At 42.8% G+C, this 14,776-nt stretch overlaps 1 protein-coding gene across 3 annotated transcripts in view; it reads left to right on the top strand.

The window, feature by feature from the left end:
• ULK4 (unc-51 like kinase 4) overlaps positions 1-13,932 on the top strand; it is a 212,399-nt gene extending 198,467 nt beyond the window's left edge. For 2 of the 3 annotated variants that reach the window (XM_052694278.1, XM_052694277.1), the window contains exons 36-37: positions 10,915-11,003; positions 13,563-13,932. In XM_052694278.1, the coding sequence (XP_052550238.1) occupies positions 10,915-11,003; positions 13,563-13,647 (174 nt within the window). In that variant the 3' untranslated portion in view covers positions 13,648-13,932. Of the gene's footprint in view, positions 1-10,914; positions 11,004-12,291; positions 12,989-13,562 lie in introns of all 3 variants that reach the window. The other variant, XR_008209227.1, reaches the window with a different exon arrangement.
• Positions 13,933-14,776: the final 844 nt, after the last annotated feature.

Raw genomic sequence — 14,776 nt, 5'->3', positions numbered from 1 at the left:
GGTGCTGTTTTAGAATGATAATCTCAATCATTCTTCAAATCTTTATAAGCAATCAGCAACTCTTAGAAGATGAAACTTTTCCTGCTAGTTCTACCAAATAAAAAAAAATCACAAAAAAAATCCCAGCAGGTGAGCTAGAGGCTTTGATTAGACAGGTATTCTTTTTAAGTCAGCTTTAGTCATTTTAGATTTTGTTTCTGCATGCTTCAAAATGAGCTAACTAATTTAGATTGGGCTGAGTGCTTGAAATAGAACAATAAATCTTTACTTTAATCTATGAAATTACTTTTAACCTGACATCAGTGTAACTTCCAAGTACCTTAACCTTTTCCAGAAAGGATCGTAGATCTGATTAAACTTCAAAACTCCACCGTCTAGCTTACACGAAAATTTTCCTTAATGGTGTGCCAATCACACTGCTTGTTCTGTGTACTGTGTGGTCAGGGCCTTTGTATGGTATTTACCAAAAGTTAGATTTTTCCAGTGTAAATAGGAAACTGAGTTTATTACTTTTCCTGGAACAAAGATGAGATCATCGTATCGGCTTTGTACTGTGACATGATTAAGTTTGTGCTGTGACTCACTTACCTTGTCCTGGAGGACAAAGTTATCAAATTGACTGCCACTGTAGGTATGGGAGCAAAGGCAGTACTGTGTGGCAGACATTCAGGTGTTCGTTCTGAGTCTGAAAACAGTAAGTCTTGTCTTAAAAAGCACAATGTGAGTGTGTATGACTTCTTTTTAATGAGGATGTCTGCTTTCGTTTCCGTAACAGTGTTAATATTTAAATTATCGACCTAATCAGGTTAAGCATATGGGCTGCACCATCTAATTTTAAGGCACACCTTGTTCATAGGAGTTGTGCAACATCAAACTGGAAACAATGATGTAATTAGCTGCCCATCAGCAAAAAACGTCTGGAGGGTTTTATCTGCAAACCTCTAGGATAAGACAGACTGCTTTATGAAGTTCAAAATGCCGTATGCGGATCCTGTGTTTGGATATTTCGTGTCTTAGCAGCGATGATAATACGTGACAACTTTCTTCTCATAGTCACAAAGAAAACGAGGGGGAAAATACCCAGTTCACATCCTGATTAGATCATAGCTGAAAGCTGTGCTGTCGGCAGCCTTTTGTACACAGTTCGATAGGCTTGTCTATTCAGCTGAAGCCAAAGCTGCAGCAGTGGCAGTGCTGTAAGCTAAGTGTAAGGTTCACCGTCTGATCTGCGTGGGCGCAGTTTCTCAGAACCCCTGCATTCATTAGGATTGCTTTTAGCCAGTGGTATCCATTTCTCAAACACCAATTTCACACACAAGATAAAAGCAAAAAGCTGATGCACGTGTGAAATAAGAGTATGTTTGTTCATCTGCTGGTACTTAAACATAACGTATTTTGAGATAACAAAAACTACAAAGAAGAATTTTCTCCCTGAAAGACTTAATAATACAACTCAAGATTGAAATTTAACTTGTCTCAGCAAGCGTCTCATGGCCAAACAAACAATGCATCACAAAGCTGGTTAATGTTGAGCCACAGCAGCTGGGCTCATATTTGTTATACTTTTCAATAGGACTTGCTTGACAATTTTACATAAAAGTCACTTCCTAAATTTTTTTCTTATTAGACATTGCCTTCCAGGCTGCTTGTTCAAGATAAGCATCAAAATGATGGTTAATCTTTGTTGTATTGCAGAGTTACAAAGAGAAACAATCAGTTTGTTTTCCAGTGAATGTTCTATCCAAATTAAACTGTTTACTTTCTATAGGAAAAAGGCTTCTTAGTATGGCAATTCTGTGCATTTTGTGTCTATGGAAGGCCAAGATTTCCCCTTTGTTGTGGACTTGTTTCTTCACCAAAGAAGTTTTATCTTTTCAGTTTTCTGCCTCTTAATCTCCACCTTTAGGGACAAAGGTGTGTGAGCTCAGTGATGCAAGAAGGGATTTTTTTCTCCTGTTCCTGCTCTGGGGTGTCAGGAACCACTGGCAGTGAAATGCAGCAGGCCAGGTAGGGCAGCGATTTTTACTTTAAAAACTAAGCAAAAAAACATGGCAGCTAAACCCAGGAAAGCTCATTTGTCAAGGCCCTTGGACCGTGTTACTGGTAGATGACATAATTAATTTCAATTTGGATGTGTTTTATAAAAATAAAGATGCACTAAAAATGTTGCACTAGCATCTTTCCTATGTTGGTAGCTCAGAATTCTAACACTTACAGAGCTTTCAAAGTAAGGACTTCCATCACAGTACCCTCAGAGCACAGCTGTTGAAGGAGCTGTTGCCCCCTTGCTTGGCAGTTCATTCTCCCCTGCCTGATACAGCACAGCTGATGGTTGCTCCCAAGTCTTCTGCAGCACGGGATGCAATGGATTATTGTAAATCACCATCAGTGGTAATCTGAGCTAGCCGACTTAGTGGGTTGTGTGTGTAGACGTCACATTCTAGCTAAGTGCCTGGTAATTTCTTCAACTGTTTAAACTCAAGTGCTTGTGATTATTTACTTAATTGCATGGTTTTAATTTAGCTAAAATTTGTTTGAATACACAATACAGAAGATAAGCTGGAGTATCTGTGATAACTCAGTACCAGACAGCCTTCCATGTGGTGAGGAAGAACAATTTAAGTAGCTAGCTTGTAACTTCTTTGTTCTTTCCTTGACACTGTGATAGATACTTCCTCACTTTCTCCCACTTAGGTGATCACAGCTGGGCAGTGAAACCAAAGGGAAATATCCCCCATGCCCATGAGCTGCACACACAGCCCCTCTCCTCATTCTGTCTGCCATCAAGTATTTATGCAGAGTTGTCGTGTGCTGCCCTTCTTTTTAAACTGTCAGGGATGAGTTACCAGCAGCATGAGTTTGCCCTTAAATAAAATGAACTTTGGTCTTCCATGACATCTTTTATCAACAGTAATACAGTACAGTACCATTTGTGTCATTGGTTAATGACATCATGTTGGACCTGCAGTGGCTGTATCTTTCCTCTTTTGTTGTTGATAGAAGACTGCCAGGTTGAAGAGCTTGATCCTTCTTGCTCCCTAGCATAATAAGAGCACTTCTTGCATGAGTTGGAAATGTCAGCTGATAAGAAAAGATTAAGATGACTGTAAAGCACTGTACTGAGAGTTTAAAAAAGAAAAAAGTGATTTATCTTTTCTTTGCAAGTTTCTGCTCTAAATCGTTTAACTTTGTCTTGAGGCCCTTTTGTTTTGCAATTGCAGCAAAGAAATTCTGCAGTATTTACATGTATCTGTTTCTTGAAATATGACTATAAAGAACAGGAAGATGGTATTATGTTAGGAACAGCTGTAAGGATTTCTTCCATATACAGACTGACAGGAGCTGCAACATAGCAAATTGACAAAAGCACGGGAAAGCTGCTCAGGAGTCCATTCACGACTGATGAATGTGGTCATCAGCCAAGTGTGGGTACCTGTGAGCTGAGATATGAAGAGGAAAATGGGTATGTAGTTGTGAGATCACTAGCTGCTCGATAGCACTAAACCAGCAGTACTCAGGGTGAAACATATGGAGTCCAAACAGAACAAAACAGCTAGTAGTGATGACATCCAAAATGTGAGTGACAGAGAACTTGTGCTTTTCTGCAGGAGGAGCTGCAGTGAGCAGGGATGACCTCTGATGTAAGCTCTTACTTGCAAGTTGGCATATGGAGGGATTAATTCTCTTTAGTCTGTTCATTTGGAATAAGTAGTGCAAGTCTGGAAATGTGCGTGTCTGCCTTGGGTGCAGAGTTGGGCTGCCTTTTTGGTGATTGTTCCTGACTGACATTAAAATGTTCCGTCAGTCTGTACAGGATGGTCTCTTATAGCGAGGGGAATCAAGTATGGAACCTGCTCTTGAGAGAGCAGCAAGAAGGAAAAGTATTTATTCCAGCAGCTGGCAAGCTGTGAATTTGTGTTACTGTGAAAAGTTTCTTACCTCCTTCTTTGGAATTGTGTTCACTTTCTGAGAGCCATCTGTAGGGATTAGCTGTGCTGGTGTGCTAGGATGCTGGGAGCCCAGTGTGGTTAGGAATAGATACAGGAGCCATCCAGAAAGCAGAGCTGTCATGGTCAGCAGTGAGAAATGCACTCTGTTTTCACACAGACAGATGTTTTTCTTCTGATTGTACAGTGAAGCCAAGCATTCTGAAACCTGCAACCTGTTTAGTTGATTCATCATTCAAGGCCAGCGTAATTCCCAGTGACTATCATTGTTATTTTTTGTTATGGAGTCCTAATTCATTGTTTCTGCAAGCACAAAAGTATTGCTGGACTCGTTTGGTGTTTTGGTGCACTGTAATTTTACATAGAGCAATTCTGTTGAGATTGCCCAGCTGTGTCATCTGTTGGGCTCATCACTATTACTTCCTTTTGACCTCTTCTCTGTAATTGCACATGCATGACTTACTGGCTGCTGTAAAGATGCCTGAATTCAACTGTGCTCATGTTTAAAAAAAGAACCAAACAAACAGAAAAAGTAGATAGACGAAAATGATTCTTTTTGAGGTCAGAGAGGACCAACTGTGTAGCTGTTTGCTTTCTGCCAGGCAGCCAGAGCCATCTGTCACATGACAGTGAGCAGACAGATTTTTAGAAGTTCATTTGTTTTTATGACCGTTTTTACAATTTTATGCAAATTGAACCATTACATAAAGCACAATTTTCCTCAGAAATGGATGGTTTAGAGACTTACGTCCCTGTTCAGTCATCTACATATTCAGCTGCTTTTTATACAAAGAATAAAAATGATGCCTTTCTTCTCTAATAAAAACTCTGCAGACCCATGTTTTGTCTTTTTCTACTGTATGAAGGACCATCCACTTTCAGTACTAAAAGAAAGCATCAAGTTTTACGTGTCCATAGAAATTAAGCCTATAATAGCCTATAAAGGTTATGAAGGAATTAATGTTTAATACTTTAATATTTAGCTTAAACTCATAATCTGTAATGATTTTTAAGATTTTGTTGCTCTTTTTACTCTTCACGTATTTGTTTTTCATATTCTGTATTTTTTTAATATAACTCCTGATAGTCCTTCCAGTCTTGGAATGGTAGATCTGAAACCTGAAGTCAAGTTGTACAGGTTTTCAGTTGTTGGGGTGCTGTGCTCAAGTCCAGATGATAACCAGTGTGAGCACAAAGTTCTTCTGCTTCATCCTCAGCAAAAGTTAATGCTATATAAAGGTTCTGCCAGGGGAAGCCTGAATTGCACCACCAATTCTGTGAAAGGACGATTTGACAGTATCCACTCAAATATGGCTTCATGATGGCGCAGTAGTGTTTATTGTTATGTCAAGCATTTTAAAGCAAGACCAGCTTTTTCTGTTGTTGTTCTTGGGTTTCTTTTATCTTTTAATTTTTTGAGGCTATGCATTAAAACTGAAATTTCTCCAGTGAGCTGTAAGTATTTGGCAGTTCAGAGGGGTGTAGTCAGATCCTTTTTGCATCACAGGCATGGCTGCTCAAGTGTTTGCGTCCTTGGATATGTGTAGGCATTTATGAAATTAGTACTTGCTTGGTTGCTTTCATACTTTTCCTATATAGTAGTTGCCATTTAAAGGTCAGCACTTTCCAATATATTCTGGGTGTCACATTTTTTCCTAATAGTGAGAAGATGAGTTATCTGTATGATTGTTACCCATACGAGCATAGAAACATTTGAAATAATTTTGCATCACCATAGCATGAAGTATGATAGTAAGAGATCTGGGGTCAGTTGTATTCACTGCTAAGCTCAGAAAAGGAGGCCATCCCTAACTTCTGGAGCACGTATCAATTAAATTTGGGTATAATTTCAAAATGTGTAGTCAGTTCTGTGGTTTCATGGGGCAAACATAAATGATAGATTTCTCCGTTTTCTTTTGTACGGGGGAATTCATATGAGACCAGCAGATGTCTAGGATTGCTGGTCTCCTCAGATACAATGAAACCTATGAGAGGCTTGCCAGAGTGTACAAACTCTGTCCATGGCCCTTCTTGCTAAAGCTGATATTTGGGCCCAGCAGGGAATGCTTGGGCAGACTGAAATTACTCTGAAATGATAGCTCATGGAGCCATCAGCATGCAGATGATGGATGAACCTGTGTTTGTGGATGAGGTGACCAGCAACACAGTGGCAAGTGTTTATTTTTAATGTCATGTTGATGTTGGGCTTGCTAATGTGCACTATGGAGCAGGCTGCATATATTGGAGCAGCAGCCCAGGGAAGTGGTGGAATCACCAACCCTGGAGGTGTTCAAGAAATGTGTAAATGTGGCACTCAGGGATGTGGTTGGTGGGCATGATGGGCATGGGTTGAGGCTGGGCTAGGTGATCTTAGTGGTCTTTTCCAACATTAATGTTTATATGATTATATGTGTAATGCAACCCTGCAACAGTTTGTGGAAGTCTTCTCTGGCATCTTGAAGCTACTGTTTGCTGGACAGGACTGTGGGTTACTTTTGCTGATGAGGTTGCTGTGGCCAACTGGTTCTAAAGGATGTAAAGAGATAGCCCTGTCCACCTCCACTAAATTAAATCTTCTGAATTCAGTTGTAGAAGATAGAAGCTGTGATCATATCTGTCTTCTGGGTTATAAAGAGGGTTATAAAAGTTATAAAGCGAAAGGTGTCAAGGAACACTCAAAGTCATAGAATTGTAGAACGACTTGGGTTGGAAGGGACCTCAAAGATCATCCGATTCCAACTTCAGTTCCAAAACCAATTAACAGTGATACAATGGGAGCAGACCTGCCTTGTCTCACTGCAACAGGCCCTTGAGGCAGCATGCTCAGCCTGCCTGGAGCCCGACTGTCTGCAAGTTAGCAGTGGAAACTTCCATAAGCTTGGAATAAACCCGCACACCTACAAATTGTAAGACAACAGAACACACTGGGTGAAATCTTGGCCTTATCAAAGTCAAATGGAGCTGGCTGCTGACTTCAGCAGAACACGAATCTTATTCATAAAAAAGAAAAAAAATAATAATTTGAATTCTAAAATCAGAGTTAAACTGCCTGATGTAGGGATTTTTTTGTCACAGATACCTGCTTGTTTTCACATGTATTTGCAGGATCTGAACGCCACAATGTCTTTGTGTCTGCAATCCCTGGCTATAGTAGTACTTGCCAAAGCACACCTGGAACACTCATGCATTTGTAACTTTCATTTCTTGTTTTTATGGTCCAGCAGCATTGCTCAGGCCTGTTCAGATGAGTTGGCAATTAGTAACGTAAATATAACTCGTCTGACTTGATTTGTTCTTCCCACACGCATTCCGTCTGTCTCTCTGTTGTGAACCATTTGTAGAGAGCAGAGTAGCAAGGAAGCCTGCTTTGATGGGATGGATGTCACAAAGGTGCTCAGTCCTTACTAGGAAATCTCATACACCATGGGGAGCAACAGTGATGTGCAGCCACCCTTATGAGCACTCTCACCTGCACTGATCCCTCCTTGAGCATATTCTTGGTCACAGCGCTCCTCTGTAAGAGGCAGTGGCTGAGTGTTACTGTTCACAAATGGTGAATGACAAACCAAGGAATGCAGTTGGTTTGATTCCTGCACACAGCTTGGTGAGACAGACTGGAAGCAAAAGTCCATCTCAGGACATTTAAAGATACAAGAGGTCAGCAGCATGGAAGATACAAGAGGTCTCCAGCTCCGTTTCCAGTGATGCCCTTCCATTCACTTATTCACTGGGCTGTCACATTGGCTGTGGCAACGCTTTGACTACACTGTATTTTGTGACGTTTGTTCAATTTGTCCACATCCTACTTAGAACCTCAGGTAGTGCACAGGGAAGAGATGTGATTATTCTGATTGCAGCAGGAGCCAAAGCTCTTGATCACAGAAGGGCCTTTGAGATGCTTAGTGCTTGGGTACGTGTTGCTGTCACAATGATCCTAAACCTGTGAATATCTGGTGTTTGTTTGGTAAACCAGCCCATGTACTGACAGTGGCTGCTCCCATTGCTAGCAAAGCTGAGTGAGAAATGCAGCTAACTGATCCTGCAAGAAAATTGGCTTAATTGCATTTAAAGCTTGAGGAAAAAGTAGGATCGAAGTCTTCTCAGTTTATTAGCAAAGAATCATCGAGTCACAGAATCATTAAGGTTGGAAAAGGCCTCTAAGACATCTAGTCCTACTGCCAACCCATCACCACCATGCCTGATAACCATGTCCCTCAGTGCCACAAAAGCATTCTTCCTTTGGGTGCTTCCTGCTGTCCCCTTTTCTGCACTCACCCTCAGCAGCCCCGCAATGCCTGGGCAGCTGCTCTCAAGTGTAATACTGATCTTTATGTATCAATTATGGAATTCTTAATGACTCATCCTTGCTGAATAGAACTGAAGGAAGGAAAGCTTTGGAATGACTATTAGCTTAATAAAGGAAAGCCATTTTGAAATTATTTTAAAATTGCAGTGAGTATGCAACTAAACTGAGATTTTAATTACATTTTAAATTAATGGAACAGCTATTGATTAGTGATTAAGTATGTGCTGTAGCCAGCCCTGACAAATCAGCATTGTTACAAGGGATCATTAAAGGAGTTGTTAAAATTCTAACTGAAGTAGAACTGCTGTGGATAAAGGATACAGAAGTGCTGGGAAGGAGGAGATGACAATGAAATGCATGAGAAGTACATGTGGCTCCAAAAAGTTTGATTGCTGACAGCTTGGTTTGTTAACTTCTTTTTATTTGTGGAACAAAATGACGACAAAAACTGAGCAATCTTTTAATACGTTAAGAAGTCTGCAAAGTGCTGTTGGTCCAGTTCCTGCCTTGGGGTGCCACCTGCACTGCTGGCAGTGCATCACTGCAGTGTTATCTAGATAGGGGAGATTTAGGCTTGATATTAGGAATAAATTCTTTACCAGAGAGCAGTGAGGCCGTGGTACAGCTGTCCAGAGAAGCTGTGGTGCCCCATCCCTGGAGGTACTCAAGGCCAGGCTGGACTGGGCCCTGGGCAGCCTGGTCTTGTTGGTCGGCAGCCCTGCCCATGGCAGAGAGTTGGAGCTGGGTGGGCTTTAAGGTCCCTTCCAACCCAACCCATTCTGTGATTCTATGATGGCACAAGGCATGCTGCAGCACAGGCAAACTTGTAGTCAGATCCTAAAATTCCATAGGACGAAGTCATTAATTGAAGTATAGTGTTTCAGAATTAAAAGAAAAAGAAAACAAAAAACTGATGTAAGGTTTTATAATTGAGCATGCTTTGAATGGTTGATGTGTAATGCAAAAAAGACAAGTTGCTAAAAGAACACTGAGGTGATACAGGTTTCATCACCTAAGCATTAGGGTTTATTAGAACTGGAGATACCAGTAGCCTTCATTTGACATCCTAACTCCATGAAGCATGATCCAGGTTTCAGTGACTGTTCTGCTATGACCTCCTTCAAGTGTGTGGGATAAATGGGAGGAATGAGCATGAGGGGTACCTCAGAGTTGGTTGGAAATGTTTAGTAGAGGCTAGGAGCTCTCCCAGGGGAGGAACAGCAGTGTCTTGTGGTTGGAGCACTTCGCTCTCTCAGCAGCCATACTGTTACAGTTTTGTCTTTGTCTGAAATCCAGAACTCTGGTTACAAAATGTCTTTTGCAGCTACGGGATGTGAATTAAAGGAGAATGGATTACTGGAATATAATGGATTGCTGAAATATAAATCAAAGGGTTCAGAAATGACCTCAGGAGAGTGAAAATGCCCAACAACATGTAATCAGAACTTACTAATGATTTATACTTAGGTAATGAGGTCACTGTTTTTTGTTTTTTTTTTCCCCTGACACACAGGATAGATTTTAGTGCACTACAGACAGATCCCTATTCCTGCTAACAACAGGATGTTCTGATTACAGTTGTAGTGTCTGAGAATCACTGCTGATAAATGGTGGAGGTGGCAGCTCTAAGTACAGTTTCTCATGTAATTTAAAAGGGAGATTCAAAGACATGTTGCTTGATCAGTGGTAAATAGGACCAGCCATGGCATGCTGAGGCTTAAAAGTCCTTGCCAGATTTTGGGATTAGAAGTTGTTGTTTCAGGCATTAACTCCTCCAGTATCAAAATAATCAGCTGCTCTGATCCTCTCCTTTTCCTTTCTGTTTGGCCAAGATTTACTTACCTTTGCAAGCAGGAACTGATATGCAACATTTTGCTTCTCCCCCCTCTGTTTTGTGATAGGACTATTGCTTCAGCAAGCTGTTAGGTGTCCAGTGTCTGTGTCACCGTGCTGGGCAGGTTAAAGCTGTGTCCCCGTGGCCTTCCCATTCACTCTGCCATTGGGTCAGGGAATGTGCAGCTGCCTGTAGCTGTGTGGCTATGCTGTGTAAGGCTGGAGATCTCACAAACGGGCTGTTACAGATGAGTGAGAGAAAGCAGTCACAGCAAATTCAGCTATGATCAGGATGCTGTTGATACTGAAGGACATACAGCCTGGGTCACTGTGTGCTCTGTAAGAGCCCTGTGCAGGCAATATTCCTGATGAACGGTGAGCAGCAAGCAACAACTGAAATGCAGTTGTTTCCACTGCTGCGACTTCCAACCAGAGAAAACCCCACGTGTCCTGATGTTAAGACTGACACAGGCTTGGTTGTTTTTTCCTAGGGTCCCCGTGGAATTCAGAATCAATGGTTTGTATTTACAATGGTCCTAAGGATGAAATCAGGGTTGGCAGACTGTGATGTGTGAACTCGCATACATATACAGGCACGCAGAAAAAGAAGGATTTTGTTAATTAAGCTGAGACATTTTAGACAGCCTGTGCCTAAACTTCAGCCCTTTTTGGTAAAAGGGACTTTTCTCTTGGGTCTCTTTAATGTCACATTCCATTTACAAGGGTAACAAATGCTGTAACTTGTTTCCCTCTTCCCTATCCCGCAGAAAATGACAGAGAGGAATTTCTTTCAATGCCTTTGATAAGCTCTCTTTCTTTTTGTTCCAGATAACTTCAAACGAGAAGTGCTTGGAGAGCCTGAAGAGTGATGGCGATGCTCTGCTCTGTGCTCTGCAGAGCCTGGCCCAGCCTGCCAGGTGCGTCCCCTCGGGCTTCGGGGCTTTCAGGATGGGAGCTCTCCGCCTCCTGTCTGCCGTGACTTCTTCCAGCATCGCCTCCTGCAGCAGAGGCCCCTCAGGTTTCCACCCTTGGCCCCCTCCATCAGAGCTCTGTGGCAGATCTGGGGCCAGCTTTGATCCCAGCTGTGGCTGGCCACAGTCAGCTGCACCGCCAGCCTGTGCTGGTGCACATCTGTCATGTTAAACTTGTTGTTTTTTATTTTATTTCAAACAATCAGTCTCTTTTATAACCGGATACTGGTCCGTGTTTCTTGGCATGGTGGGTGCGATGCACAATGTGGTAGTTGTGCCCAGTTTTAAAGTAACCAAACTGTGTGGTATGCTTGCAAGCTGATTTTTATTTATTTATTATTTTTTTTCCCTAAATATGCAGCTGAAGAACAGGGATGCTTTTGTTTGCAAATACCTGTGGCTTCCCAGCAAAGCTTTGAGGCTGTGGGCACTGCCAGGGCTTCCTCTGCAGGAACAGAGGTGCTGGTCCCAGCAGCTTGGCCAGACCTCAGCTCCTCTCCCTTGCACTTTCCCTCACCTAATCCTCCCCTTGGATGTATAAATGAATGAATTGCTGTTCTCTGCACCCCAACTGCAGGCTGTTAAGCTCCGTTTTGCTCCTGGTGAAAATAAATCGGAGATGGTATTTTATAGATCAGTTCTTGAACCATTCCGTTTGTGCAGTGCTCTCTGTGCTCCCAAACACAGGCAGTGGTCTGGGATGACACCTTGCTGTCATCCCAGTGATGGGAGCAGGGATGTGAATAGAGAGGAAATGGTCAGAAGTGGTGAGTTTGAGGATCTGTGTGCGGGGACACACCAAGCCCATCCTGAACGGCTGCTGACTCACATTTTTTGTATGACATGGTAAATAATCCAACTAACAAAATGATAGCTCTCCCTAGGGGGGATGCTGGCACTGCCACTGAAGATGACAGTGATGTGACGGTGGGGGAAGAAGATTTTTTTTTCTTGTTTTAGAATGTTTTCAATCTCTCACTGCATTTCAGTGTTAAATGTGCTGCACAGCCCATCCAGCAGCCAGCTCTGAGTCTGCCTTTCTGATCTCCTCTAATTGTTATCTGCACAATTCTGTACTCAGAAAACCACATAGTACAGAGTCCAAAATAAGCAGCAGCTTCTCTCGTTTGACTCAAGATGCTCAGGAGACCAAATCATAGGCCAGGCTCCTCTGCTTGCAGCAGTGGCAGGAAGGCTCCCAGGAGCTCATGGATTTCATTTTCTGTCCTCCCAGATTTTAAGGAATGCACATCTCTGTCCATTCACCTGCTGAGCAGCCTGGGAGGGATCTAGCCTGCATCTCAAGCATGGACAAATGGCCTACAGGGTAGATAGGAAAAGTCTTGGATTAGCATGCTCAATCAAGTGTAGCCAAGTGGCCTTTCCGTATGTGAACGTTACAGGCATTCTGCCATCTCCTCAAACTCCCTCTCCTGTGCCATCTTCCCTACAATATCCCTTGTCACCTATTCATTTCAGCTTCCTCTTCTCACCTGTGCTTTGAACCCTGCTAAGAAGCCTTTCCAAACTTCATGCTGAATTGGGAACACAAGCAGACTGGTCTCCCAGGCCCTGCCACCCACATACCATCAGTAGGTCGGAGTGGATGAGGCGTGTTTTTGCTTCACTTGTTTTTCACAGACCGGTTTCTCCTCTTTCAGCGCAGCAGAAGGAAGACAACAACCAAGCAGTGCCATTGCTGGCAGGGATGTGGCCGGGCAGCACGCTGCTCTCGGCGCTCTCTCCTGCTGCCTTGTAGCAGCTGCCTCTTGCCAAACTGTTACGTACTGTTGGCTAGTCAGAACAGGCAGCCCTGGGGTTGGTATGTAACCAACCCATCAGGCTTAGTAGTGAGGTGGAATTCAACCTGAACTTCAAAATGTGGGGTCTTAGCAATGCATCCCTCAGTTGTCAACATGCGTTTGTTTCAGGTAACTGAATGTTCTGCTTTAAACTGATGCTCCTTAAGAAATTGCTTTACAACACGGGCTGGTCTTTGGGATTTCATGGGCAGTTTTGTGTTCTCCAGAAGGCAGTGTCAGTAGGTATTTGTCATTAGCAGCAACAAGGGAAGCTGCAAGTTGGCCTGCTGCTGTACTTCCTGAGTTAATAATGAAGGATGGCAGCCTATTTAAAACAAAACAAAACAAAAACAAACCCAACTGCTTGTTTCTGCATGGGAGAAAGCAGAAGTGGAGTCATTTTCCTCTGAAGCTGTGTGTGTGTGGGATTCATGGGGACATGGTAGATTTTATCTTCCCGTTCACGGAGGAGATTGAGCAAGGCAGCAGTTACTGTGAATTTAAACTGGATCTCATTTTTACACAAGATCTGCTGCAGGATAAAATCACTAGTTGCGCGTCCTTGCTCAACAGGAAAATGGGATAAAGTTACTCAACGGGTAATGCTGAGAATCTTCCAGCATAGATAATTGCAAATGGGGGGTTTAAACACAGAGTTTTCCCTTGGGAGTATTTAACAGCTGTCACTATGTTCAATTCCTAGCTCTCACGCTGATGTTGCTGTTGCCTCCCTGTCATCTGAAATTCTGAGAGCAGTGGCAGATGAAAATCCAAAGCTGACCAAGTGAACTACTTTGGACCAGCCCACCAAAATGCACAGCTGTGTGTGATGCTCAACACTGTCCTGAATCAACGTCTTCACACAAGCAGAGCAGTCCTAATTCACTCAGTGAGTCGTGAGCCACAGGCATGGTTTTGGCTTCTTCTGAAAGAACAGCTTTCTTTTTTATAGCCCCTTATGGGTGAATTCTTGATTACTGTTTTACCTTGTTGGCAGTGTGTGATGTAGTGTGAGTGCTTGACAACTCGAGTTTGAGAAGAGCAAATAAAATAAATAGTTTAGTTGTTTCACAGTATGGGCTGGAAGTGTTTCACTATTCTAAGGTGTGTTAGAAATGTGACATTGGTGCCTAAAGCAACTGCATGTTGCTGCCACACCTAGAAGGCAGGGACCTTCCTGAGCTGCTGATACCAGCCCACCTTTGGACAGCCCTTTCTCCAAGTGGGGAGGCAAGCCAGCAACACAAGGTAAACAAACTGACCTCACCTTGTACTTTCTACTGGAATTGCTTTCTTACAAAACCTTTACTATCACTGTATATATCCCTTTTTAAAGCCTGACAGCTGGAATTAGAGCTGGAGGTTTCAGAAAGGAAGAAAATCCTGCACGTTATTTGGTGAAATGTTTTGTAATAACCTTCTAGTGCACATTTTGCTGGGAGGAGTGAAACTGGGTTACTCAATGAGAGGTCACCATAGCTGCAGTTCGTCTGCTCTGTAAGCAGAGGAAAGCACTTTTGTAGTTTGCTTCAGCTCTCATCTCCTTGGGATCCTACGATGAGCTGTGATCCTTTGCAGCTTTTTCCCCTTGTGATCTTCTGCTGGCAAGCTGCTGCTCTGAGGCAGGATGAGCACTCTGGGCAGAGGCTGGTGACAGCTGCAGAGTGCAGATGTGCACAGTCTATAAATTAGCCAGCAGTTCAGAATGGCATTACTCACTTCCAGCTGCACAGGTGCTGTCTCTAGAGAAAGCAAGCTGCATGTAGGTCCTATCTCAAGTGGGAAGTGAAAGCTGAGTATACCTGAAAATGAGTTAAAGCTAGGGGAACAGCTGAGAATTGTGAAGGACCTTCTCCCCCTCATGCTGACAGTATGCTTCTGACATATGCTGCTTCCTAATTTTCAATTGATTTTTTG

Source organism: Tympanuchus pallidicinctus, unplaced genomic scaffold (genome assembly GCF_026119805.1).
Source record: "Tympanuchus pallidicinctus isolate F22 unplaced genomic scaffold, pur_lepc_1.0 scaffold3, whole genome shotgun sequence".
Classification (NCBI taxonomy): domain Eukaryota; kingdom Metazoa; phylum Chordata; class Aves; order Galliformes; family Phasianidae; genus Tympanuchus; species Tympanuchus pallidicinctus.
This window is presented reverse-complemented; position numbering and strand designations above follow the sequence as displayed.